Genomic DNA, 27,966 nt, shown 5'->3' with positions numbered 1-27,966 from the left:
TCTGGAGGGGTGATAAAATACAGATGAGTGGGCCCCAGGAATCTGGGTTGGGGTGGCCTGAGAATGTGCATGTCTAACAAGGTCCCTGAGGACGCTGGGCTGGGCTGGGGGCCGTGCTCTGAGAACCATTGCCAAAGAGCATCTAGAGAGCCACAGGCCTTGAATTCATGTGGGAAGCTCCCCAGAGAGGCAGCACGCGAGGTGGGTCTTGAGGTGAATAAGGTTTAGGATATCCAAGGATGATAGCTAACAATTGCTGAGTGCTTAGGATGTGCTGGGCATTGGGTGTCTGTCTGTGTTCAGCTTGCATTGTTCATTGAATCCTCACAGAAATCACATGAAGTAGATGCGGTTAATGTCCACAGAGGCACTGAGGGACGAGGTGACTCATTTTGCCATGCCAGCTCAAAACAGTGTCAAGGGGACACAGCACAGGAGATGTTGCCGGGTTCTTTAAGATTCCCCAGCTAGCGGTCCCTCCTCCTGCCCAGATCGCACGTCTTCTCTGAGATCTCCTCCCCCAGAGTTCAGGGAATGGGTATCTGTGGCCTTGGATTTGATTTCCCAATGCGGCATTGGACTGGCATCGCCTCCTTCAGACACACTTGAGGAAGGAGAGGTGATTGTCTGCCTTCCCCTGAGAAACAGGCAGGTCCGGGAGGTCCTTCCTGGCAGAGGGCAGACCGTGTGGCAAAGCACTGAGAGGCAGTTTGGGGAACCGTGAGCGTCACTGGAGGGGCAGCAGCGAAGCAGGAGCGACCTTCTAGTCCCAGCATCTCCAAAGGCTCTTCAGAGCCTCTCTCTGCAGCTCTGTTAAAATATCCCAGGGTGAAGGGGACAGTTGTGAGGGGCTCCAGGAGCAGCTGTTGGCCAACCCTGAGGGATCCCCAGGTTTTCCAGTAATTACCCCACTGTCAGGGCGGCGGCGGCGGGGGCAGGGGGCTTCTACAGGGGAGCAGGGTTACCTGATGCCCGTCAGCAGCTGCAAGGCTGTCAGGTCCCCAACAGGAACGCTCCCTGGAAGAGGACACAGCGAGGGTAAGAAATCAGGGCAGAGGTGACCCAGAAGTCAAAATTCCCTAGTCGCACGCATCAGTTGGTACCAAGAGAGGATTAACTCAGGACGTGTAGAGACCAGTCAGGAACGGTCACAGGTTCCTGTGTGGTGCACACAGTCCCCGTCGGACAGGCTACCCCTCTGAGCGCTGGAGTCACCACTATGAACAGTTAAAGAGGGAGAAGTGGGCCCCGATGTCCCATGATGCCCTGGTCACAGGCATGGATGAGGCTCACCTTCTGCTGTCTCACGTGGGAGCAGCCGCTGTGCTCACTCACCGCAGCAGGGGTGAAATTTGCATGAGCTTTGCATGTTAACTGTGGTTTAATTTTGGGAAGGAGAAGGGCAGGGTGGGGTTGGTGGGCAATCATGTTCCTAAGAAGAGCCATCAATCAGCGCTGTTGGGATACAGACTGCCCGCTGGGGAGCAGGAAGGCTCAGCCAGCAGCTGACCGATCCGCTCACAAAAGGCTGCCGGGCGGAATGGCTTTTGACTCCTCCCAGCAGTGGGAAGCAGAATTGCTTTCTATTCTTCACCCAATGCGATGACTCAGCCCACCAGCGATTTCCCTTTCACTTGCTGCCTTTCCACGGAACCCAAGTGCTCTTACTGAGAGCTGCGTGGGCCCCTGCTCCCAGCCCACCTGCAACCGTCCCCCCTCAGCCTCTCTGCACTGCCCACGCTCCCCTACCTCCTCCCTTCTCCCTCCTCACCTCTTTTTCATTCAGCCATTCACCCAGAAATATGTATTGAGCTTTGCACATGGGGCCCTCCAGGCACCAGCAAAGCAAGCATGGGGAGGGTTGCAGATTGGGCTGAAATGATTAACCAGCTCCCAGGCTCACCCCTGCCCCAGCCCTGGCCCCAGCTCCCCTCTCCCCCATTCCTTATCCAGAGCAGCAAATGGCAGGAGAGGTCAAGGACAGTAATACAAACACTGGAATTCCAGATAAGGAAAGCTGAGTCAGGCAGTGTACTGGGGTGGGGGACAGAGGGTCAGGGGAAGAGTCATCTTGAAAGGGGAGTCCGGTAATCCCTGGGCATGTGCCCTGTTTAGCCCCAGGGAGACCTCTGCTGGGGGCCATCCCAGCACCCCCAGCCCCAGCAGGCAGATGCTACTGGACTGCTCTCACACTCTGCAAGCCCCACTGCCCTCCAGCAGGCTGAGAGGCAGATCTGGCCGGCCCTACTCTCCACAAGGAGATGGAGGTGGGGTGGGGGTGGGGTGGTCATCCTTCCCTAAAGATCTGCTTTTTTAATTTCAAGACATGAGGATCTAGTTCTAGCATCTTTCCACACTGCTTTATAATTTCATAAGCACTTTGGTGTAAATTTATCCACTATATTCTTATTACTGTAGTCAAGTATTTTCATATATATAAAAGCCTAAGTGACTGTCTGACCATTTGACTGTCCGGCCGGTAGCTATGATGTGCACTGACTACCAGGGGGGAGACGCTCCATGCAGGAGCTGCTGAGCAACAACAACTTTGCAGAGTGTCCTCTCATACTCCAGGACCCCTCAGGGGATCTCGGACTGCTGGTTTCGGCCCAATCCCCGCAGGCCAGGCCGAGAGACCCCACCTGCCAGAGGGACCCACTCACTCCACAGACACCCTGCGAGCCCTGGCACCGCCCCAGGTGTGGCCAGCCGGGAGGGACCTCGGGAGGTTGGCTCCAGGTTATATCTGGCCCATCTCGTCCAGTCAGCCCCACCAACCACCTTCTAATTAATTTCCTTTCAATGTGCACGAATCCGTGCACTGGGCCTCTAATATATATATACATATAATCTAATCATATGAATGCCACCCCGGTGAGGTAGGTGTCATCTGTGCTTATCTGACACATGTGGAATAGAGACACAGGAAGGTTAAACCTTATGCCAGGGGACAAAACAGGTCCGCCAATCAGTGAACCTTGGTCAAGAGCCTAATGCCATCATGCAGGTGGCATATACATCATGTAGGGGCCTGCTGAATGGTGCTGATGGCTCCCTCCTGTGGACTCATAGCTCTGCAGGCACAGGCTCTGCCCTCAGGGGGGTTGCCTGAAGGGGCAAAAAGTCACAGTGAGCAGAGCCAGAAACTCAACCTGCTTGCTGCATGTCTCAGAGCTGGAGGAGGCAGAACCAGAGGTAGAGCTGAGCTTCCCTAACCTCCACCAAGCATTATTCTGCTATAGGACTGTCCCCAAACAACAGCAGGTCTGAGCACTTCGGAGCAATCAGCACCATGTGGACAGAGAAGCAGGAGGGAAGAACATAAGGACAATGCCAGAAATAGGGTGACCGACATAGCATCTTCTGCCAGGGTGTCTGGTGCGGGCAGAGGGGCCAGTGTCTTAGCTGGGCTGCTATAACAAAATACTACAAATGGGGGCCTAAACAACACACATTTACTTCTCACAGTTCTGGAGTCTGGAAGTCCAGAATCAAGGCAATGGTGGATTCTGTCTCTAGTGTGACCTCTCTTCTTTCCTTGTAGAAAGTATCTTCTTGCTGTGTCCTCACATGGTGGGAGGAGAGGCAGAGGGAGGGAGGGAGGGAGGGAAGGAAGGAGGGAGGGAGGGAGGGAGGGAGGGAGGGAGGGAGGGAGGGAGGGAGGGAGGGAGGGAGGAGCTCTCTAGTCTCTTTAAGGACACTAATCCCACCATGAGGACCCCACCCTCATGCTCATCTCACCTTAATCACCTCCCAGGATGATCACCTGGTACCATCTATTGGGGGTTAGGGCTTCAATGCATGAATGTTAGGGGCACACAAACTTTTAGTCCATAATAGGCAGACAGTAGAGTGAGAACTTTTACCTCACTTCTGTATAAAAGAAAACATTAAACACCACTCATATGCCATAAGCCTTAGTTCAACTAGTGCTGCTTTTTACTTACCTGTATTGTCTCTCCACCATCCCCTGAAAACAGAGACTGCCGCATATATTTTTTTTGTCTTGGCTGAAACCTTTGAACAGGACTGGGATGTGAGGAACAAGGAGAGGGTAAATCTCCTTCTCCCCAAGGTGACCACTGACTCAAAGTCAGTCTGAGAGCTGGAAGTTTGAGTTGAAGCCAGATTTGGGTTCTAGTTCTGTAGACCTGGCTTCCGGTCTGCATGTGGGACCCGACCTCATCCCACCTCTCCCTGGGCCTCACCTGCCCTTCGGCAAACGCAGCCAGTGGCCTGAGAGCTGATCTTAGTAAAACTTGCACTGAGAATGTATTGTGTCCTTAGCGCTGTGCTCAGCACTGTGTGGGGCACAGAGAAGCTGCTCTCATTGCTGCCTTCCAGGAGGGTTAAAGATAATGAAGAGATCACCCTTCATCCCTAATGCAAAAGTGGTCCCGGCTTCATCACTGAGTGTGCAGTGGGCAGAGCACCAAAGGGTCTGCGTCCTGCAGAGGGACTTCCTGTGGTCTTCAAGGCTTCCCGGGGTGGGGACACCCAAGATTCTTCCTTTGAAAGGAAGCTGAGGGTTCACTGCGAGGTTCCAGTTCTTTGTGACAGGCTTGCCTGTCTTCTTAAGGCACCCTAGGTGATATTTGGCACGTGGTCTACCCTGAAGGACAACGGGAATGAATAATAGTGAGTGTGTGTCATCCAGGTTCCACAGATAGAACTGAACTGAGAAAGCAAAGGCGTGGCTTCCCAGGCTGATAGGAATTGTCCTGGACTGTGATGCCCCCCGAGTCAGGGAGACAGCTGCAGGCAGAGAGCTCTGGGCTCGGCCCAGCAACCATCAGCCATTGCTGGACTCAGGTCAGCTCCCTCTTTCCCCATGGCTGGGCCCAAGCAGAGCCTGCCCGAAGCTGCTTCCTCTGCCTTCCCAGGCACCAACCCCCAGGGGGATCATCTCTTATTGAAGCCGTGCCAAGAGCTGAGAGCTCACAGGATAGAATCCCATCTGTATCAGGCAGCCTTACACGCATGCGTGTGCACACACACTCTCCCTTACACACTTGGCCCACTCATACAGGGAGCTAGCTGCTCACTCCCTCCCTTGCTGGGTCTGGAAAATGGAAGTCCTGTCTTGTTGGTAAAATGGAAAGGATGCTGGTCTCAAGTCCAGAACTTTTTATGTGACTGGGTAAGTCCCTTCCTTGCTCCTGGTCTCTGTGGGTCATGAAAGACTTGGAGTACACTATCTCTAAGGTCCTGAACAGCTTCAGCTTTTTGGAGTTTTGATCCGTATCCAGGCTGCCTCAGAGCTGGAAGGTCCCTTATCACCTGCAGCAGGACAGTGTCTCTGGCCAAGACTCCTTCCCCTCCACCTCTGCTCTGCCAGTGGCACCCTCTTCTTAATAACAATGACATGCCTCCTCCACCCTGGAGTAAAATGGGGAAGTGGGATTTGGGGCTCTGGCCCCACTCTTGTTGCCTCCTTTGATATGTTGGCCACTATGGATTTCAGATACCACCTCTTCTGCAAGTTTCAATGGAAAGGGGAGGGGCCTTAAAAACTAGGTGTCTTCCAAGACTCAAAGAAAGTAAATCTTACAAAAATCCCACACATCTGGGGAAGTAATCATATGTAAGAGGGTTTTAGCAACAAAATGGAAGCTCCTGAGTAGGGAATGGTCAGCAAAATGTGTCAGGATGACTACGCAGCATGCAAAAGGTTAAATAAAACACTCGAGGTTGCAGAATGATACAACATGATACCATTTATAAAAGATGAAAACAAGGCAATATAGAATAGTCTGTTAAAAATATGTTTAATATAAAAAATGTACCCAGGAAATGCATGATAGGGACCCCCACCCCCACCCTAGGGAGGTAGTGATGGGGAAAGAAAGGAATAGGGAATGAGGATTACAACTTAGATGTTATTTCTGAAACAAATATGATGACTTTTAACAGTTGCCAATTCTGCATGAGCGACCCAGGTTATTTTTGTAGCTTTCTGGTATTTTAATAATCAAAGTTAAATAGGAGAAGAAAGCTCAAATAGCGACATGTCGCGACCCGGGCGAGCATTGATGAGGTGTCCACCCAGAATCTTGCTCATCATGGTCCAGGTGGCAGCCCCTCTGCCTGCCTGGCCCCCCCTTTCATTTTATGACCCTCTTTGAAGTAGGTCTGAAGATCTGTCCCAGTCCTGGGAAGGGGGGCTGCGAGGCCTTGGCTTCCGAGTTTGGGAGGGGCAGGCTGCACTGAGGTGATAAGTATCCTTCGTTTCACTTCCTCTCCTTGCTCCCACCTCCCCAGTCCAAGGAAAGCCGGGACTCATTAGTTAAGACAAGAATCTAAGACCAAGTTATTTGTCCCTCCTCACAGCCCCAAGCTCACATTTGATCCCCCAGCACAGGATATATTAATCTGCTTAACGTGGGTCAATCGAGGGGCATTGCGGGTCAAGGAACCCTGAGAAGCCATAAGCAAATCTTGGAGGGGAGGCACTGGTGAGGAGGGGGTCAGCAGCTCCCACTCATTCTCCAGAGGCCTCAGAGAACTGAGCTGAACCCAGCCGCTCATGCTTGGGCCCAGTGCAGTAAAGGGAGGTTACACCTGGCCCCTCGTCTGTGTCTCCCTGGTACAGGGGCATCATGGGAAGCCGCAGTCCTCAGACCACGGAGGTCGGCCAGGTTGATCTGGGAGTGCAGGGCGCTCCTGCAATAAGCCATCTCTTGTATAATTGAATATCTCAGCGAACTGGCCTGGAGAGTAATGAAAAACAACACCAACAATAACCAGCACTGGTGATTTCTCCAAATACGTGCTAAGCTCTAACTTCCCTTCATGTTCAGACTGTGAACCTTGAATTTAAAAAAGGAAAAGACAACTGCTAAGAAATGCTCCTGGTGGCTAAATGTGCTCAAATTAAACACACACACACACACACAACAAAAAACAGCCTATCAGCCATTTCTGCACAGGGGCCTCTCATTTGGGGAGAAGCCTCTGTCCACCTTTGGGCTGCAAAACTGCTGGCCTGGCCTGTGTTGCTGCCCTGTGAACCAGCCCTTATAAAAGAGCTCCTGGAGTCCTACTTCAACCAATAGGACTGAGGCTTTCTGCATCCAATCAGAGCTGCGCAGCTCTGACCAATCAGAGCAGCTTTGTTCTGGCCAATCAGGGGCCAGGGATGGGAATGTCTGTCTATATAAGCCAGCTCCTCATTGGCTAGGAGAATGCGCTTTCCCCGATGGAAGACTTCGTTTTCCCTGCTGGAACTGGAACACTGGAGAAGGTCCCCGGGTGCACCTGTGAGTAGATCTGTGAGCAGAGCGGAAGTTCCTGGTGGAAGAGGGGCCTGGCCCCAGGGCCATACTCTATAGTAGGGTTGATGTGTTCTCAGCCATGCGCCATCACCATTAAGGTGCTTGCAGTAATTAAGTTTGCTTCACCTCACATCGGGCTTCCAGTTGGTGCTGACCTGGTGCCGGTGACCACCCGTTGTCAAGACAGATGTCCTGTGGCAAAGCAGGCGTGGTTGCCTCCACTTCACAAGTGAGGAAACGCACGGAGCCCTCGAGGCACTTGCTGTAAGTCACACCCAGTCGATGGCCGGACTGAGGTTGTAAAATTTTTCTTTCTATTACTCTAAAACCACACTTCTCGCCCTCAGTGCTAGTGACAGTTTGGGTCAGATCATTCTTTGTCATAAGGTGCTGTTTTTGTCACATGGACTAGATAGGGGCTGTGCTGTCGCCATGTCCCTAGATCCCAGTCATAGCAGTCATGACTGTCTCCAAACCTGCCAAGTCACACACACACACACACACACACACACACACACACACACACCTTGAGAACCACCGCTGTACCTCAGGCTTTCACATTGCTGTTCTCCCCGAAGGACCGTTCTGTCAGAAATGTCACCAGGCTGCCTGTTTCTGAGTGCCGTCTCTGAGTGCCGTCTCAGAGGCCTTCACTGGGCACTGCCAGGGAAGCAGTGAATGCGCGTGCACACCCGTTCCTTCCTATCTCTGTGGCTTTTGTTTTTCATTCTATGTGCTTACTGTTCTCCTTTCCCCCCTCCCCCTGCATTTTGCATACTTGGTCCTTGTCAGTTGCTGAATAAATATTCAACAAATAAATGATTGAATGAACCCCATATATATGGCCCTATCATCCAGGCTTAGCCTGCAGGTGACAAGGCACGGCAGTTACTGGGACACACCCCGCCAGTGGGCTCGGGAGTGGGCAGCACAGCTCAGCCTGGGTGCTGGAGGAAGCTACACATCGGAACTGGCACAGCCTCCCCGAGTTCTGTGAGTCCCTGTGGGTGTGCACTAGGTGGTGGCACCTCCTTGGCAGGAGAACGGAGATGCCAAGGTGACTGTGGTGTCTGGTTGACCTTCCCGCCAGGACCTTTCCCTGGGAGGGTGTGGGGAGAGAATAGATGAGGAGGGCGGAGAAGGGATAGAAAATGGAGCAGGAAGGGCAATATGGGGGGTGAGAAGGAGTGAGGTAACGAGGCTGAGCATCCTGATCTGGTGGTGACCTCTCCAGGCCCAGGGGAGAGGAGAGGGCAGGTATGGAGCCTCCCCTCCCAGGGCCAGAAGTTTGGATTGATGTGAGTAGGCCAGAGCTGCTCCTCCCTGTGGTTTGGGTTGGGAGGGTGTGTAGCATTATTTCTCACCCGAGTCTAGACAGGCCCCTCTTCACCTCCATGCCTCTATCTCCATGTTTCAGGAAGGGAAGGAGGGTGCAGAATGGAGTCAGGGAAGGCAGCTGTGGTGGGAGTAGAAGCAGCCAAAGCTGGGGGTGTCCCAGGATCCAGGTCATTGTCTGTCTTTGTGTAGAAGCCTTAGTAATTTAGGGGAGGGAATAAGAAGGGGAGAGGAGGGTAGGCACTGAGTCTGGGGGAAGTCTCCTGAGTTCTCTGTGGTCAGATTCTGAGTATAGCATGGGGGGAGGGGATCCTTTTCCACTGGCTGTTCTCTCTTGCCTTAAGACCTGAAATCTCATTCTTGCTGGATTCCTTCTCTGAAGTCAGTAGGAAGTCATGCAGAACAAGGTTCCTCCAACATGATCAGTGTGAGTTCCATGGTTCCTTCCTTTTCCCTCCCCAGTCCTCCCCTCTTCCTTCTCTCCTGCTCGATCGCCAAGATCTGTGTGCTCATCTCCACCCCGAGTATGTACTCCTGGCCAGTGGGGCTTGGTTCCCAGAAATAAAAACGTGCCCTTCCCCCTGAGCACAGAGACACAATCCTGCGAGGCTGGGCGGGTGGGAAAACTAGGGCTGGACCACCGCCAAGTTTTCTCTGAAGTTCTTTCCAAGTTAAAAACAGAACGAGCCCAGGCATTTAAAGGTAATTAGTTTAGCTCCAAGTGGATCTGGGGATAATCTCAAGCTTCAAAGCTCCTCTGTATGTCATGACCTGGGGAGTGGAGGGAGGGCAGGGATCAGGGGCTAAGGATGCACTCGGAGGCCAGAGGCACCATCCTTCACCCCCTCCTCTCATCTGCTCCCCGCATCATTGGACTTTTCCTCTCCATCCCCTAGGGCAGTGGTTCTCAACCTTTTTAATACCACAACCCTTTAATACAGCTCCTCATGTGGTGGTGACCCCAACCATAAAATTATTTTTGTTGCTACTTCATAGCTGTAATTTCGCTACTGTTATGAATGGTAATGTAAATATCTGTGTTTTCCTATGGTCTTCGACGACCCTGCTAGCGGTTCTCAACCTGCCTCAAAGGACCTGAAAGTCTCAGCTAAGACCATCGGAAAACTCAGATATTTACATTACGATTCATTAACAGTAGCAAAATTACAGTTATGAAGTAGCAACGAAAATAACGTTATGGTTGGGGGTCACCACAACATGAGGAACTGTATTGAAGGGTTGCGGTATTAAAAAGGTTGAGAACCACTGCCCTTGAGCCTAGGGCAGTGCTTGTGCTTCACAAGGCATCCAGGCTGCTGCTCAGGAAGCAAAGGGGCTCACCTGTACTCAGAACCTTGTTGTCAGCCACCCAAAAGGGAATGAAGCCATGGCTAGAAGTGACGATCTTGAGTTGAACTCCAGGCTTTTTCTTCCTACCTGGAAACTCACTTTACTATCTAGGACTGACCTTAACATCCCTGAGCCTCACCTAAAATCCTCAGCAGTGTCTGTAGCGTGGATTCATGAACTTGGGTCGAGGTTCCCCCAGAGTCACTGGTCACCAAATAACAAGGGCCATGCCGACCTCTCTGAGTCTGTGCGTCATATTCCTCATTTTTGTACCAGGAGCTATCGATGCAAAGTCTTGGCTCTCATGGAGCTTATATCCTGTTGGACACATCACAACACACACATTTAAAAAGATTATTATTACAGGTTAAAGCAAGTGTTACAAAAGAGTGAATAGATTGGAGTAATAGGGAGTAATGGGGGAGATGGATTTTTCCAGGGCAACCAGAGAAAACTACTTTTCGGAGGTGATATTTGGGTTGAGAACTAATGGATGAGAGGATGTTCTGTGTAAAGAGCTAAGGGGACAGACTTGTCTGCAAAGGCAACAGCAGGGGCAAAAGGCCATTGGTGGGGAAAGGCTTGCTATGTTCAACCAATAGAAAAAGTTGAGGGCTGCAACTGTAGTTATGAGCAGGGGAAGAATGGGGTGAGATGTGATTGGAGCAAAACCAAGGCCTGCCAGGGGCCTGCGGGGTTTGGTGAGGAGTCTGCTTTACTCCAAGGGCAGTGGGAAGCCTTGAAGGGTTTCACAGGGTGTGTGACGGTTGTGCCCCTTCTGATGCCTAAGTGAACAGACTGGGGAAAGACAAGTTTGGAGTCTGTCTGAAGGTGCAAGTGAGAGGAGCTGGCAGTGGAGCAGAAGAATGCAAACAGGTCCATGGAGCCTGACACTACTTGTAATCTAACTCGTCTACGCTTCTCGAGGGCAACACTCCCGTCTCATCCTTGCATTGATTGCACACCTGCAGCGTGCCTACCATGTGCGAGCGTTGCCCTTGACTGCTGTCGGTTTGCTTCATCAGCATGCTGGTCCTTGGGAAGGAATGATTATTTTTATTTTGTAAGCAAAGAAACCTCAGAGGAGTTGATTTTCAAATCCAGATCTGCCGTATCTCCACAACACTGCCCCTACAGATGCTCAAAAATATGCAACTGGATGGGCAAAAGTAAGTCACCAGTTGCCCAAGGGATATACTGTGCAGAGTGCAGGGGAGTCTTTTGGCCAACACTAGCTTTCCTACATATGGAAAACGGAAGAATCTTTGTCTCAGAGGACCTGAAGGTCTCAGCTAAGCAAGAGATGGGTGACCTGGGGGATGAGAAATATAGTCATTGTCACCTGTTAAGCGAACAGAGGAACTCCATACTCATAGGTAGCATTGTCAGGGAATAGGATGAAAGAAAGTCGCATGTAGAAAAGCGATAACTTGTTCTGGAAATGGGGGGCATTGAAGATTACAAGGTTGATGAATTCTGGAGGGAACCATGGTAATAACATAATAATAGATACCAATGAAAATGCCACCATTTATTGAATGCCTATACATACCGTTTAGCTTACAGTGGTATCTCACACACGCCTCATGACGAACCTCTGGAGTAGGTATGGATATCGTTCCGAGATTCTAAGAGACCATTAACTTGTTTTGCTGTGCTGCTTTTACTAATGGAACATAGAACACATTTAGTCATGCATAACCTCTTGATTCTTCAGGATAGCAATGCTCAGTTGAATCCAAGCCCTCACATGCAGAGTTGAGGAGTCTTCTGGCTCCTCCCGCTGTGCACACACACCTCTCCATGACCTGCCTGGGCATCTTTTGCCCCTTCCGGGCTAACAGTATCCTTTAGAGCAGGATAAAGAGCACAGGGTGCGTCTGACTTCCCATTTTATTAAGTGTGTAGCTCTGTCTTTCTTAATTGGATCAGCGTGTGTTGGCATTGACATCCCAATGTATTCATTCCTCTGTCCAATGAGGGGCAAGGTTGTTATTATTGTTTTCAGCATTTATTATAAGATGCCTTCCTATTACTTACAAAAAAAAATTGTGTGTCTCAGCATTAGTATATGAAACTGAAGGTTGAAGATGTTAGAGAGTTTGCCTCACATGTCGTAGCAGGCAGGGCTCATAACTGGGAATCCAAACCTTCCATCACTGCTGCTCAACATTCAAGCGTGTAATTATTCCCCGCCTCATTCTCTCTGGAACCCTCTCCAATGAGGCCTTTCCTCCCGCCACTCCACCAAAACGGCTCTTGCTGAGGCCACCAGTGACCCCACGGCCAAATCCGCCCGCCAGTGCTCAGCCATCATCTCACTCCAGCAGTCCTGGCTCCATCCTCTTCCCCAGACGACTTCTTTCCGTGGCTGCCTTAGGCCTTCCGCATCAGCTGGGAGCTTCTCAGCTTCTCTTCCTCAGACTCCTCACCTCCTACCACCCCGAGCGGATCCTCAGACTTCTCTCTCTTCCTGCCTCCGCTTCCTCCGCGGCCTCCTCTGCTCTCAGAGCTGGCTTCTCTCCGACCACTGTGCTAGGCAAGTGATACCATGGCTGGGACAGGAGGTAGCTTTGGATTACACTTTAGATTTAAGTTTCAGCTGCTAGAATTTGCTACAGGAGCAATGCAGGGAGCAAGAGAAAGAGAGGAAAGAGAGAAGTCTGAGGATCCACTCAGGGTGGTAGGAGGTGAGGAGTCTGAGGAAGAGAAACTAAGAAGCACCCAGCTGATGCGGGAGGCCTAAGGCAGCCACGGAAAGAAGTCGTCTGGGGAAGAGGATGGAGCCAGGACTGCTGAAGTAAGATGATGGCTGAGGACTGGCGGGCGGATTTGGCCATGGGGTCACCGGTGGCCTCAGCAAGAGCGGTTTGGTGGGAGGAAAGGCCTCATTGGAGAGGGTTCCAGTTCACACAAATCTGCAGCTCCCGCCCGCCCTGCTGCCTACTCTCCAGCAGGCCTTACCATCTTCCCGACGTTTCCACCCCTGCTTCATCCTAAACTGGCTCCTTTGTGGTCTTTACATCTCAATAAATGGCAACATACTTATTCTAGTTACTTGACTAGACCCCTTCCTCTCTTTCTCTTCTCCCTGCATTGATCCGGTAGCAAATCCTAGCAGCTGAAACTTAAATCTAACCTGTGATCCAAAGCTACCCCCATCCCAGCCATGGTATCTCTTGCCTAGCACAGTGGTCGGCAAACTCATTAGTCAACAGAGCCAAATATCAACAGTGCAACGATTAAAATTTCTTTTGAGAGCCAAATTTTTTAAACTTAAACTATTTAGGTAGGACATTGTTTTTAACTTGATTAGGGTACTCCTAAGCTGGCCTTTGCTAAAAACTCAAGGGGCCAAAGAGCCTCATATGGCTCGCGAGCCGCAGTTTGCCGACCACTGGCCTAGCATAATCAGCCCACCATGTCCACCCAGGCCCCTCCATAGCATCAGGCAGATCATGGTGTTGCTGCTGAAAGCCACAGAGTAACAGCCAAAGCCCTGGGGCCCCAGGCTCTGTGCAGCCCGGGCCCGCTAGCCTCTGGCTTCCCCTCCCCTCCCTGCTGCTGACCAGCTTCCAGCTGACTGGCCCCCTCGCTGGTCACATCGCCTGGCACGCTGCACCGCGGGGACTTGGGCCTGCACGCGGGCTGCTTCTGAGCTGCTTCATTCCCCCCCACATTCTCATGCAGCTCGCTCCCCCATTTGGGGGGTCTTTTTAAATGGTACCCCCAGCAGAGAGGCCATTGTCACCTGGTGCTCCATGTATAAATAGCCCCCCGAATTCCGTCCCAGGTGCTCTGCTTTACCCAGTAGCACCTCTGTCACTAGAGATGGTGCACGCTGTCCATGGCCCATCCATACCACCCTGAACACGTGCCCCTGGACACAGGGGCAGTAAGTGTCTTAGTCTCCACCCTATCTCCCCACTCCAGAAGCAGGGCCCTCAGGGAACGCTGATGAATCTGGGGACAAAGGACGAAAGGAGAGCGTAGGGACAGGACTGCACGCGTGTCTCCACCGCCAGAGCCAGCCGCGAGGACTCCTCTTCCCGTCCCACCAGAACTGCCCGGCCAGCCCTGCTGACTGCTGCCCTGTGTCTCTTCCAGATCCGCACTCTCCCAGGCCCTGGAGGCCTTTGCTATGACCGCAGCCCCCTCCCGGAGCCAGGACTGCCCCTCACTGCTGCAGCCTCTCCAGGTGCCCGCACTGCCCTGCCCATTCCCCCGCCCCGCGTCGCCATGGGCAGCGTCAGCAGCCTCATCTCCGGCCACGGCTTCCACAGCAAGCACTGCCGCGCCTCGCAGTACAAGCTGCGCAAGTCCTCGCACCTCAAGAAGCTCAACCGCTACTCGGACGGGCTGCTCCGGTTCGGCTTCTCCCAGGACTCAGGGCACGGCAAGTCCAGCTCCAAAATGGGCAAGAGCGAAGACTTCTTCTACATTAAGGTCAGCCAGAAGGCCCGGGGCGCCCACCACCCCGACTACACTGCTCTGTCCAGCGGGGACCTGGGGGGCCAGGTTGGGGTGGACTTCGGCCCGTCTACCCCACCCAAGCTCATGCCCTTCTCCAACCAGCTAGAAATGGTAAGTCGGGGGTCTCTCTGGTAAGGACGGGTGGGTAGGAATGGCAGGTGAGAGCAACATGGTAGGGTGGAGAGCACAGTGGCAGTGAGTGACCTAAACATTCAGATCTCCGAAATGCTCACCAGAGACCAAAGGTTGGTCAATCTTAGGTGAGCATTCAGCCAAGCGCAGGGGAAGTGAAGGGCTTGCTGAGCTCCCGGGTGTAACTGGCGGTCAACGTAAGACCACCAGCTGCATTTTCAAGCGCATGGGAAGGAGAGGGAGCCCTGGTCTCGCCCGGAGGAGCAGATGGAGAGTCGGCCTGGAGAGCTGGCAGCTTCTCTTGTGCGAGCAGATCCTCGTGTGCGGCTGGGTGGTGTGGCAGCTCGTCTCGAGCCGGGCCAGGAGCTGGCTGTGAGTTCCTTGCCATCATCTTTAGCAGCAATGAGGGCAGAAGAGTCCTACAGACTCCAGAAAGCCGGTCCTCAGTCCAGATTAAGCTCTCATGGGGCCCACGGGTGGGTGCCAGAAACCACGTTCCTACTTCAGCCCCGGTGTTACGTGGGCTTAGATCCACTAGGACAGGGGTCCTCAAACTTTTTAAAGTGGGGGCCAGATCACGGTCCCTCAGAGAGCTGGAGGGCCGGACTATATGAACTACTAATTCCTACTGTAACACCTCGGCTGCGCTCACTGCCCAAAAAACCTGGCGGGCCGGATCAGACTCCTCTGCGGGCCGCATGTGGCCCGCGGGCCATAGTTTGAAAATCCCTGCACTAGGAAGTGGCCCCGTGTGTCTGCATGGAACCCTTTTCAGCTTAAAAGGGATGGTAGACTGCAAATGCGCTACCCATGAAAATGACGATTTTAAGAAAAGGGTTTATGTCAAGTTCTCCTCACAAACCCTTTGAGGAGACCAAGGTGGTGTCTGCTGGAAGGGCGGTAAGGTGAGCAGGGACTTCTGCAGGGAGGCCATGCCCACCCAGCCCCGGGCCCCTGCCGGCACCACACAGGGCAGCCGGAGCCGTTCCTCTCGGGAGGCTGGGAGGAGCTGGTGGCAGGTGGCAGCTCATGGCACAGAGTGGCTTCTCCTTGAGAGATTCAGCATATTCGGCAGCCTCAGAGTACTAGGCGAGGTCGCCTAGGGCTGTGACTAAGAAGGGTGCCACGTGGCTGGGGGGACAGGGAACCCCAAGGTCACGTGGTTCTTTTTCTCCCCAGGCCTCAGAGAAGGGTGCGGTGCGGCCCACGGCCTTCAAGCCGGTGCTGCCACGATCAGGAGCCGTCCTGCACGCCTCCCCCGAGGGCACCGGCCACCAGCTGCACCCCGCCCCCCCGGACAAGCCCAAGGAGCAGGAGCTGAGGCCCGGCCAGTGCTCGGGGGCTCTGTCCGACTCCGGCCGCAACTCCATGTCCAGCCTGCCCACGCACAGCACCAGCAGCAGCTACCAGCTGGACCCGCTGGTCCCGGCCGTGGGGCCCGCCAGCCGTTTCGGGGGCTCGGCCCACAACATCACGCAGGGCATCCTCCTCCAGGACAGCAACATGATGAGCCTGAAGGCGCTGTCCTTCTCCGACGGCGGCAGCAAGCTGGCCCACCCGGGCAAGGCGGACAGGGGCCCCTCGTGCGTGCGCTCGCCCATCTCCACGGACGAGTGCGCCATCCAGGAGCTCGAGCAGAAGCTGCTGGAGCGGGAGGGCGAGCTGCAGAAGCTGCGGCGCAGCTTCGAGGAGAAGGAGCTGGCCTCCGGCCCGGCCTACGAGGAGCGGCCGTGGCGCTACCCCGAGGAGCCGGAGGGGCCCGAGCCCAGGAGCGGCGGCCGGCTGAAGGCCTCGCAGAAGGGCCCGCGCGCCCAGCAGGTGCTGCACCTGCAGGTGCTCCAGCTCCAGCAGGAGAAGCGGCAGCTCCGACAGGAGCTCGAGAGCCTCATGAAGGAGCAGGACCTGCTGGAGAGCAAGCTGCGGACCTACGAGAAGGAGAAGACCAGCTTCGGCCCCGCGCTGGAGGAGACGCAGTGGGAGGTAAGGCAGGGGAGGGCTCGCCCTGCCTGGTGCCCAGCCCTTCCCGTCCCTTCCTCCAGGTCCTACAGGACAGCGGTGTGTGGACACAAACTGCCCAGCACGCTGCACTAAAGGGCCAGCTTCCTGACCCCAGCGAGGGACTCCCATATGAGGGATGCAGGTGGTCTGCGCTTCCCATTCTGTTCCCTTCTCAGAGCCTCGTGGCCCCTAGAATTGAATTTATTGACCAAGTCACTGACCAAGACGCTGGAACCATAGGAAGCAAGGCCCAGCGGGTGTCTGCGGGCCAGCTCGCTTCCTCTGCTCAAGGAGGCCCAGTGGAAGCACGGCCATACCTGAGTGCATGCCGGTCCGAGAGCCATGAGAATATAGGATGTGTTGCTTTTGAGGGGAGGGTCCCCACCCACTGGTGAGAGTGCCGCCATGTGTGGCAGGTCTCAGTGACAGAACGGATCACCCCCCCAGAAGTGTCAATGGGGGTTCTGTCACATGTCTGAGATGGAAACAGGACAGGAAGACAAGGGCTCACGCAGGCACATGACACCCTGGCGGTGAGGCCTCTGCATCTGGCTGCTGGAGAACCAGCTCAGACCCCATCCTGCTGCCTGCAGGCAGCCTTTCTCCCCGGGTGGCCCCGGGAGGTGTGCTGGGACAGGCGGGAGTGTGTGCATAGCAGCTCTGTGACACCCCCCCTCCTCCCCGCCCCGCAAACTCTGTGTGGAAAGGGACCGAAGGGCCACTGGGTCTGGTTGGACTGGCACCACTACCCTAGCAGCACAAACATCTGTTTGCTCTAGAGCTGTGTGTGCTGATCCCGGCAGTCAGAATGAAGTGTTGCCCGTAGTTGTAGAGGGAAAGATCCCTTCTGTGGGAGAGATGGATGGGGACGGGGCAGGGGAGGAGGGCACCACCACTTCCTGTGTGCAGGTTTTCTGGGGCGGAAGGAATGGGAGCCGTGAGAGCAGTGCCTTCCTCCATGTCCACGTGGGCACAGCACACCCTCCCGCAGCAACCGTTTCTCAGCCAGCCCTGGGGACCCCTGGGGGCGTCTCCGAGATGTAAGCTAGTGCTGGCATTGGGCATCCCTCCTTGTCCGTGGACATGGCTGCAAACCTTGCTCCCAGGTTGTCCAGTCAGGCTATATAGTAAAACAATAAGTTAAATAAATTCAATTAAACATTTATACTAGAGGCCCAATGCATGAAATTCGTGCAAGGGGCTCAGCCCTGGCATCCACAGCGCCTTGCCTCGGCCCTCACAGCCCCTGCTTCGTCCAGAAGGTCGTCAGGAAGGACGTTCGGCTGTCTGGTCTAATTAGCATATTATGCTTTTATTATTATAGATAAGTATATTCAACCATTCGTGATGATAATGTGTAGAGTGTTTATTAAATGCCAGGCCCTAGGTTCTCTCATCTACTCCTTACCCTACGGAGGAGGTACTGTTCCTAATCCTCAGTTTTTTGAATTATGGAGACTGAGGCACAGAGAGGTTCTGATAGAGAGTAGCTAGTGAAATGGCTCGCCCATGGCCACCGCCTCATAAATCTCAGAGCCAGGACTTGATCCTGACAGCGTGGCCCCAGAGTTCAAATATCTAATCCCTATACCATACAGCCACTATGCTAGGGGTCACTCAGGTCCTAAGGGTCAAGTCAGGATCCCAAGCCAGGCCCGTGCCTCAGCCATCACTCCTGCTGCTCCCTCCATAAACAGATACAGGCTTCGCCCTGGAGAGGCGTTCTTGGTCCCAGTCAGTGCTTCCAAGGTAGTTCATGACAAGGAGGATCCCGAGGAAAAGTGAGACATGTTCAGGTGGCTTCCAGCCTTGCTCCCAGAATCCCTCCTGTTAGAGGCCCGGGCCCCGGGCTCATCCCACCAGCCTTCCCAGGGCAGCAGGAGGCACTCTGCGACACACACCCAGACAGGCCTTGGCCTTCTTCTGAGCCACTCACGGCCCTGAATGACCCAGACCCAGAAACACACCGGTCTGCTCCAGTGCCTTGGGTGTTATTTGTGGATCTTGGCCAAATTCGTTGGGGAACAGGAACAGAAATGGTGGAGGCATGGGGGCCGGCAGAACACAATCGCCCGCCATTTGGTAGCTCAGAATCGGGGTGTCTCTGAGCCAGGCGTGGCCCTCATCGTGGGGCGAATGCATGAATGTGATCTTCACCCCAGGAGGGAGGACAGGGGAGCCGGGTGTGTGCAGGGGTGAGGTCAGGGTGTTTGTGCATAAACATGGTGATGGAGATGTGGCAGACATGGGAATCGATACCACTTATGTTGATTAAATGTGAATGATGGAGATGCCAGCAGTAGGCAGGTTAAACCCCTGTTATCAATTGCATGTGACTATAGGCGTGGGTATAGACTGAGATTTTGACTGTGAATTGGGGGTGAGGGAGGGATGTGGACAGAACGAGCCAGGCTACTGATTTTCAAGGAGGGGCGGGGCCTTCATGGTCACTCAGACCAGCTTGTCTGGGAGCCGTCAGGACAGCTTCCTTCTGTGAGGCAGCAGAGCCCTCGCCCGCCCTGGCCACGGCCTCTCACCTCCCCCTCTCTCCTCTCTCCCACCCCGGCCTGGCCCTCGGCAGGTGTGCCAGAAGTCGGGCGAGATCTCCCTCCTGAAGCAGCAGCTGAAGGAGTCCCAGTTGGAGGTCAACGCCAAGGCCAGCGAGATCCTCAGCCTGAAGGCGCAGCTGAAGGACACGCGGGGCAAGCTGGAGGGCGTGGAGCTGAAGACGCGGGATCTGGAGAGCGCGCTGCACACCAAGGGCCTGGAGCTGGAGGTCTGCGAGAACGAGCTGCAGCGCAAGAAGAACGAGTCGGAGCTCCTGCGGGAGAAGGTGAACCTGCTGGAGCAGGAGCTGCAGGACCTGCGGGCGCAGGCCGCCCTGCAGCGGGACTGCACGCCCCGGGGGCCGGGGCCCACCTTCTCCGAGGACATCCCCGCCCTGCAGCGGGAGCTGGAGCGGCTGCGGGCTGAGCTCAAGGAGGAGCAGCAAGGCCACGACCAGATGTCCTCAGACTTCCAGCACGAGCGGCTGGTGTGGAAGGAGGAGAAGGAGAAGGTGATCCAGTACCAGAAGCAGCTGCAGCAGAGCTACCTGGCCATGTACCAGCGGAACCAGCGCCTGGAGAAGGCCCTGCAGCAGCTGGCCCACAGAGACGGTGCGGGGGAGCCGCTGGAGATCGACCTGGAAGGGGCTGACATCCCCTATGAGGACATCATAGCCACCGAGATCTGAGGAGCCTCCTGGGAGGGGGAGAGCCGGGGCCCGGCATGGGGAGGCAGGGTGCAGGGCCTGTCCAGGGCACTCCCTCCCCTCCTCCCTGCTCACTAGCGGAGCCTCTCTGAGAGAAGCCTGCCCAGGCACAGACCCGGGATCCTCCCAGGGAGGGAAGCAGAGGGGAGAGAAGGAACTGCCCCATGGTCCCTACTCCCCATTCCCATGGCGCAGTGCTCACCATTCTGCCGCCCACCAGCTCTCTAGCCTTCCCGAGATGGGCCAGGCGTCTCCATCATTTGATCAAGGTCTCCCTACACCTTGGCCTTTATTCAAGTACTTAGAGATACCCTTCCCCAGGGATGGTGGTGGCTGCCATGGAGGCCAGCGACCCCCTTCCCACCGTCTTTCTCCCCTGACACACTGGGATGCCTTGGAAATAGAACAAAGCCATTTGTGACTGGAATCCTTGTAATCTGACCCAGTCATAACCTGAGTTCCTCTTGCTGAGGAGGTGCAAGGGTTGGGGTGGGGTGCTGAGAAGCTGGCTTAGCCACATCAGCGCTGTGGTCCCAAAGCTGGCAAGCCACAGAGAGGAAGGGAGAGCTGGGTAGCTCAGGACAGTGAGGACCCAGGGGCAGAGGGAGATGCTCAGTAGTCTGACCCGACCCTGCTGGGCCTGCCAACAAGGTGAGCGGCCTCTGGGCAGCTGGTGGCCTCTGATCTCAGTGACCACTTTTCTTAAAGCCATAGAGACCTGGGTAGGTGCCGGGAAGGGAAGGTTGCAGGCACGGGGACACACGTGGATGTGCTTTCCAGCTGTCCCTCGGATAGTGCCTGCTCGGGTCTGGAAGCACGGCTTCCCCACCTGGCTCAGTTGGCCAGCGGCCATGTGGACCTTGTTTTCTTCCCAAGAGCCCAGCCCTTGCTGGATCCAAAATAACCTGTATCTGCTAGGATGGTCAGGATGACCTGGGCGGCGGCATGCCTCCTCCCCTCACGGCTCCAGGGCCAGTTCAGGCAAGAGTCCTGTCTGGTCAGGAGGGGTCCCCAGAGTGCAGGCAGGGAGAGGGAGAGGCGCAGACACAGCCTGTGCATGTCCCAGGGCCACCGCGGGCCTCCCTCCACCCCGAACCCCGCCAGCCGGACTGTCAGGAAGCCAGAGGTGCAGCTGCTGGGAGCTGGGCCGGCTCCGGGGGAGGCGGGTCTCCTTTCTCAGGATGTGCAGCGCTGGGGAGGACAGAAAAGGTAGAGCTGCTCAGTTGCTTGTTTCAGGATTTTTTTTATTTTTTTATTTCTTTTTCTTTCTTCCTTGTCTTTTTAAAAGGAAGCCATATCGAGCAGGCAGCCAGGCTGTTCCATGTTCTATTTTTGACTCTAGGCACAGCTGCTGTTCCTAGGACAGCCAGCCCTTGCTGGGTGCCCGCACCTCATGCCTGCCTGTGGCGGGAGGGGCGGGGGAGGGGGGCCTCCCTGGGGCACTTGGCAGTTCCACACCAATCCCCTTCTGCCTCCCGACCTCTGACCTTTGGCTACAGGCTCCTGGTGGGAATGAAGCTGCTCCTCTTTCTGCCCCGGCCCCTCCAGGGCCCTCCACATTTCTTCCCCGAGTTCGAGTCGGGGGTGAGGGCAGGGCCACCTTCTCTGGGGTTGCTCTGCCTTTCCACCCCCGGGTGACGCTGTGCCTGTCCTGCTGCCTTCACACAACAGAGGAGCTCTTCTGGAATTCGAAGCCATGGCCCTTAGTCATAAGCCAGATTTGCACCTGGAATCCACAGGCCAGGAGCCCCCTCCCCTGGGCCTAGTGCAGAGCCCCAAGTCAAAGATGTCCCGTTCCTCGTGCTGAGCCCATCCCCCTCCATTCCCACCAGCCGGGCCTTGAGTCCTTCCTCCTGGTGAGACTGCCCCGCAGGCAAGAGAACGGGGCTGCTGGCCCCTCCCCAGGCCGGAGACACCCCGACGCCCCTCCCAAAGAGCAGTGCCTCACCCAAGAAGAGGTGGGTGCTAACCGGGGTATGACTGTGCCCTGCACCCCACAGCCCTGCCCTCAGCCAATCCTTGGATCTCACCCTGGGCTGCCACCGGCCCAAGGCCCCAGGATGGCCCACGGTGGTACCAGGTGCATCAGTGACTTGTAACATAGCAACCTCACCACCGTGTGGCTCTCTTCCCCTCCCACCCTGTGGAAACTCCTTACTCCTCCTGGATGCCCGCCAGACTCAGCCTCTCCAGTCCTCACTCCTGGACCGTGCCCGCCAGACCCAGCCTCTCCAGACGGGGCTCTGGACAGCAGAGGCTGGCAGGGACTGGGGAGGTTGGACGACTGCACCTCGGGGCAGGCAGCCTGGCCCAGGGCCCTCCCCTCTGAGCACTCCTGCTGGCTGGCTTGCTTGCGCCCCTGAGTGCCTGGCCTAAACATGCTCCAGCTGTCTGCAGAGAGCACAGCAGCCCGCACCCCCTCTCCAAGGAGGGGTTTCTGCCTCTGGGACATGGGACGACCAGACTCACAGGCAGGCGCCCACTATGGACACTGAGCTCTGGGGAGTGGGGGCCGTCTCTCCCTGAGAGGCAACTGCTGAGCCTCTGGCCTTGCCCCACCTAGCCAGGCTGCCCAGGGTGAGGCCAGCTGGGCTGGTGGAGCAGCAGCTTCAGGAGGGGCGGTCCATGCATCCCGAGTTCTCCTGAGCTGGAGCCACCTCCCCCCACCCCTCCCCACGCACTCCAGTGTGGAGCGTCTGTGCCGCGTCTGCAGGCAGAGCCGGAACCCCCAGCCAGGCTGCCTTTGGACAGACTAGCGTTTGGAAGAATATGTACAGTTATTTTTCTCTCGGTTGCTTCTTGTTTTGTTTGCTTTGCTTTTGACAGCTTCGTTTTATTTTATTTTTGATGCCCCTTTTGGCCATGTAAACTATTTCTGGTGATTTTATGTTTTTATTTATGAATAAAGAATGCCATTTCTCCTGTCTTCCATGGCCACTTTTGTCCACGCCAGCCACCCTCCTTCCTGGGCTGTGGTCCGGGGGCCTTTCCATTTGAAACAGAGGTGCCGCCCTTCCCACTGGGGAAGGTGGGAGGCCTTATGAGGTCGGTATTGGCCGGTGGGACCCTGCCACTCACCAACCCTGTGCCTTACCTATGAATGGGTCCTGGGCTGACCCCGAGCAGGGAAAAGGTGACCAAGGGGCATGGTCCTCTGCAAACGAGGAGGGTCCCTTCCAAAAGAGCCCCTCCCCCAGCCCCATCTGAGGCCTTCCAGGCCTCACGCCCCCACACGCTCACCTCACCAGCCAGCCCCTTAGTCTGTTGCCCGTGGCCACTTTGGCAGGAGTCCACTGCTCAGGGCCTCCCAGCTGGGAAGGTGCAGGCACTACCATGGCCATCTGGCCAGCCTCCTGCTCTCTGTCCACCTTATTTATCAGGACCAGGGTCACCTGCTTCCCTGGGCTCAGGTCCTAGGCTTAATGGGGGTCCACTCAGGTAGCAGGTGCTGTGGAAAGAGGGAACTAGGCACACGAGGCAGCCTGTGGACCGGGTGAGGGTAGAAGGGAGATAGTGCCTCTGCAGGGGGCTGATCAGAATGTCCGGGGAAGGTGGCAGGCAGGAGGGGTTAGGGGCAAGGGCGGGACATGAGTGGAGTGGGAGGAGGGAGAAATAAGAAACTCATCCCAGCCAAAACCGGTTTGGCTCAGTAGGTAGAGTGTCAGCCTGTGGACTGAGGGGTCCCAGGTTCAATTCCAGTCAAGGGCACATACCTTGGTTATGGGCACATCTCCAGTGGGAGGGTGTGCAGGAGGCAGCTGATCGATGTTTCTCTCTCATCGATGTTTCTGACTCTCTATCCCACTCCTTCCTCTTTGTAAAAAAAAAAAAAAAAAAAATCAATAAAAATATATTTTAAAAGGAAAAGAGCTGAAACAGGTTTGGCTCAGCAGCTAGAACGTTGGCCTGCGGACTGAAAGGTCCCAGGTTCTATTCCAATCAAGAGCCTGTACCTTGGTTGCAGGCACATCCCCAGTAGAGGTTGTGCAAAAGGCAGCTGATCAATGTTTCTCTCTCATCGATGTTTCTGGCTCTCTATCCCTCTCTCTTCCTCTCTGTAAAAACTCAATAAAATATATATTTTTAAAAAGAAAGAAAGAAAAGAAACTCATCCCAGGACCTGCATTCACACCATCCAGGGCCCCTCCGCCCACACAGGTGCCAGGAGCACGTTGCAGAGGGAGGAAGGCCAGGCTGCCATGAGCCTCCAGCCCGAGGAAGGGCAGTGACCAAGCCAGAATTAGATCCCTCATCGGTCACATTCCCAGGCAAAGGGGTCCTGTCCGGCCTGGGGTGACCCTGTCCAGTCTTCCTCCTCGATGTAGCCCAAGGCTGCTAGGCTGTTGCATGGGTGACACCCCTGGACTATGTCTCCCTGTTCACTCCCGGGTAGCCCCCTCCCCTGGAGCTCAGGCACGTCTGGGACTCACTTGCACCTTCCACTTTTATACTCTTGGGGGCCCTGAGCTGCCTTGTAAGAAGCCCCCCAAGTCCACTAGAGAGACGCCCTGAGGCAGGAGGCCCTGTTGTCCCAGCTGGGCCCCAGCTAAGAGCAGCCGAGCCAGTGACCAGGGGCCCAGCCAGTTCTGAGGAACAGAGGCCTCTCGCTTCTGCCCTTCCAGAGCCCCGGCCTCAGCGCCCAGCACACATCAAATGGCAGTGTCCTTACGCCCTCGATGGGGGGAGGAGGGGTGATCATGTGGCTTAGCAGTAAATAACTAACCCCTCTCGGCAGCCAGGCCCCTGACAGGCCACGCCAGCAAGCCTCTCTCCCTCTGAAGGGCAAAGGGCAAGGAAGAAGAGGGCTCAGAGAGGGAAGGCCAGGAAGTGACTTCCAGCCACAGGAGCTGGCAGCCACGAGGGCAGCAATGGCTTTCCCCACTCCCACTTCCTCTGGAGACACAGGCCTTCCTTGAGCTTCCAAACCTGCTTATTATTTGGGGGGAGGGGGGAACAAAAGGCAAATATGAGAGGGGTGGGGTGGGGGGGGAGAGAGACCAGAGCAAGCAGAGGGATCCTCAACATGGCCCGCCCAGCGCGGTCACAGGCGTGCTCATGGGGCCAGGGACGGGGTGCACCTGCCACCGAGCTTGTGGGGAGGGAGGCAGGGGCCACGGCCCCCACGCAGCCTCCGCAGCTGGTGCTTCCTGAGTGCCGGGAGGAAGGCCACGCCGCTCCCGGATCCCTGCGCAAGCCGTGCGTCACAGGCACCGCATCCAACATCCCTCTATCCCCTCGTTCACTCAGCAAATATTTACCGGGTCCCACTGGGCGCCACGCTCTGATCCAGATACGAGAGATGCAGGGTGGACGCAAGCAGCTGAGGCCCTTTCCCTCGCAGGCCTCACGCGGTGGGGGTGACAGATAAAGCGGGGGCGCCTCCCTCCATCCCGGTGACCCTGAGCGCTGCCAGGGAGACAGGGGCACCGTGGTCTGTGCACAGACAGTGCTGGGCTGGAAGGCAGAGGGAGGGGGAATTGCTACAGGGAAAGGGGAGCTCCCCTCCTTCCACTGTCCTTTCCTAACTGGGGCCTCTCCCCACTCCTTCCTCCCCCCCCCCCCTCCGCGCCCCCCACCTCCCCAGGTTCTCTGGGAAATCTTCCCTTCCCGGGGCCTCAGCAGACAGCTTCCTGGCAGGCTCCCCGCTGTCCTCTAGCGCAGCATCTCTCCTTGCCACACCTGGGTGTCTCCGCAGCCCCGAGCAGCCTGGAGCCCCGCTTCCTCTCCCACGAAACAGCTCCGCCCATCACGTCCCATGAAGGCCACGGACGAGCCTGGTGCATTAGGCATCGCTCTTCCACGTGTGCCAGTGAAAACCAGCACTTGGTGAAATGGCATGATCCTTGTGTGGATGCCAAAGTTTCCGTGTAACTTGCTTAGAAATGCTCGATTAATGTATCCACCTACACGTATTTTTAAACGTCTGTTGGTTGGGGCGGGAGGGCCAGCTTGGCTGGGGCCTCCGCAGACATGCATCCAGCTCACTGCATAACTGGAACCGTCCCCAGGACTGCTTTATTCTCAAATCCCAGTGTGGTCTTGCAGTGGGAACTGACTTGGGCCCTGCTTTTCCTTGATCCTCTCTCCAATCAGAGCCTAGGTCCTGTGGCGTCTAGTTCTTAAAGCCCTCGCCTCCCTCCTCTCTCCTTCCTGCATCCACTGGCCCGGCTGAGTTTGTTTTGCTATGGGGTTGAACCCTGGAGTAAAAAATAAGACCACCGGAGGCTGCTAATTGATTTTAAAAAAGCAGGCAAGGATTTATTAAACTGGCCAGGACGGCCACAAGAGCACCACACGCAGGTGGCCACCCTCACGACCATGCTGTTTCAGGTGTAGGCAGTCCTTTTAAAGGTCTAAACCACCAAAAAAATTTTTTTGTTCGAAATTCTAAATTCTAAAGGCTGGGAACAGCCCACAGGGTCATTCCCAGCCACATCCTGCTGGATGTTGAAATGTGGACCTATCTTGCGAAAGCAGATAGTACAGAAGCAGAGCTGAGCAGTTAATCTCTACAGGTTATCTGCAATTTCAACTCCTGGAGCTACTGAATCAATGGGAATCAATCTCCTGTGGACCTGGTCCCAGGCACAGGAAAATTGCCTTAGCTTCCAGGTCTCAATCTGGAAGCTGAGACAACTACCCTATTGTTTAAACAAGTAAATGAGTGCAGCAGCCAGGATAGCAGGGTTAAAATTCAAACAGCAGTTTTTACCTAAGTATGGTTGCTACCATACTTCAGTTTCAGAACCACAGAACGCCCAGGACATCTCATTCCACCCACCTCACTGACAGATGTGCTACAGAGAGACTGGAAAGGACTTCCCTAAGGTCACACAGCTAGAGCATGGCAGACCCAGTCACCGTGATGACCCTGCTGACCCTGCTGGTTCCTGTGCCCCATGCTGGTCCATCAAACACACCGGCACACAGAGGCGGCTGTACCCCCCGTGCTGCTCCCACCACGCCCTCCTCTGCTCACACCCTTCGGGGGCTTCCCGCTGACCTCCGAATGCTCTCAGTGGGCTTCAAGCCTCTCCAGTTTATGGTTCCAACACCTAGCCCGGCAAACCTGAACCTAACCGCTGATCAAAGTCTATTCACTGAAATGTCACCTCTACCATCCATATGGGCTCAGTAACACCAAGACAGTCTTCTTGTCGGTCATGACCTTTGTGAGAAAACCTCCTCTGCTGCCCCGTCCCGTTCCACCTGAGGCCCAGGTGCCTGCATGGGAGGCCCAGGTGCCCGGATGGGAGGCCCAGGTGCCCGGATGGGAGGCCCAGGTGCCTGCATGGAAAGCAGGGTGGCCAGGGGTCACGTGCTCCATCTGCGGATTCTGCGCTGGCTGCACCACAGCTGCCCCTTGACCTTGGACAAGTTCCTTAACCCTGTGCTGCGGTTGTGCAGGCACAGAAGATTGTTTGGACGATCAAATGAGATAATGCCCAATAAACCAAGCTGGTGTGGCTACTATTATTACCATCACAACTTGTTCGCCAAGCTGATTATTGTTTGTGAACGCAATGCCACGGCTTCCATCTGTGATGAACCACAGCGGCAGCCAGGCTCCCGAGGCCCCAGCAAAGCTGCAGCCCCGGGGGTACAGCTGACTGATTCTGATCAGCTGTCTCCCCCCGCCCTGCTACCCCGTCTCAACTCCAGAAGGCTGGCTCAAAGGGAAAGCCCTGGGGGAAGAGGGCGCAGCTGGGGAAGAGAGGAACAAAGAGGAATTTGCAAGGGGGGGGGGGAGGGGGGGTGCGGAACAGGCCTGGGCCTGAGCCAGCTTGTGACCCACCAAAACCCCAGCCAAAGGGAGCTCCCCACCCAAGGGCAGCCCTTCCTCACACAGGGCCCCTCCCCCACTCAGCCCTGCCTCTCAGCGCACACTCACAACCACACATGTGCACACACAGGCACAGATTCCCCCTCCTGCTCCCCGCCCCCACTGCCTCCATTAGGGCTAATTGAACAGTAAGTGGCTCATGACAGCGTTTATGGTCGGTGACAGGTGAGGCAAATGGAATCCTGACCCCAGAAGTAACAGGAGGATTTGCCTGCCATGACCCATCACCAGTGGTGCCTTCTTGGGCCCAGTGCTCACAGCCTGTGGGTGTAAGGTTACCCCAAAAGCGGGATGTCTGGTCACCTTAG

The 27,966-nt window shown here is 55.5% G+C and overlaps 1 protein-coding gene across 2 annotated transcripts in view; it reads left to right on the top strand.

Moving 5' to 3' along the window:
• Nucleotides 1–22,741, top strand: part of LZTS1 (leucine zipper tumor suppressor 1) — a 52,062-nt gene extending 29,321 nt beyond the window's left edge. Inside the window, exons 2-5 of one of the 2 annotated variants that reach the window (XR_014795004.1) lie at nucleotides 14,067–14,543; nucleotides 15,744–16,544; nucleotides 19,144–22,007; nucleotides 22,051–22,741. Coding sequence is in view for 1 of the 2 variants with exons in the window: in XM_084883796.1 (XP_084739922.1) it covers nucleotides 14,199–14,543; nucleotides 15,744–16,544; nucleotides 19,144–19,797 (1,800 nt within the window). In the remaining variant the exon portion in view is untranslated. Of the gene's footprint in view, nucleotides 1–14,066; nucleotides 14,544–15,743; nucleotides 16,545–19,143 lie in introns of both variants that reach the window. The other variant, XM_084883796.1, reaches the window with a different exon arrangement.
• Nucleotides 22,742–27,966: the final 5,225 nt, after the last annotated feature.

The sequence above is a fragment of the Pipistrellus hanaki genome, assembly GCF_964339955.1.
Source record: "Pipistrellus hanaki genome assembly, chromosome: 5".
NCBI classification, from domain to species: domain Eukaryota; kingdom Metazoa; phylum Chordata; class Mammalia; order Chiroptera; family Vespertilionidae; genus Pipistrellus; species Pipistrellus hanaki.
Note: the sequence above shows the minus strand (reverse complement) of the source record. Positions and strands in the feature narration are given on the sequence as shown.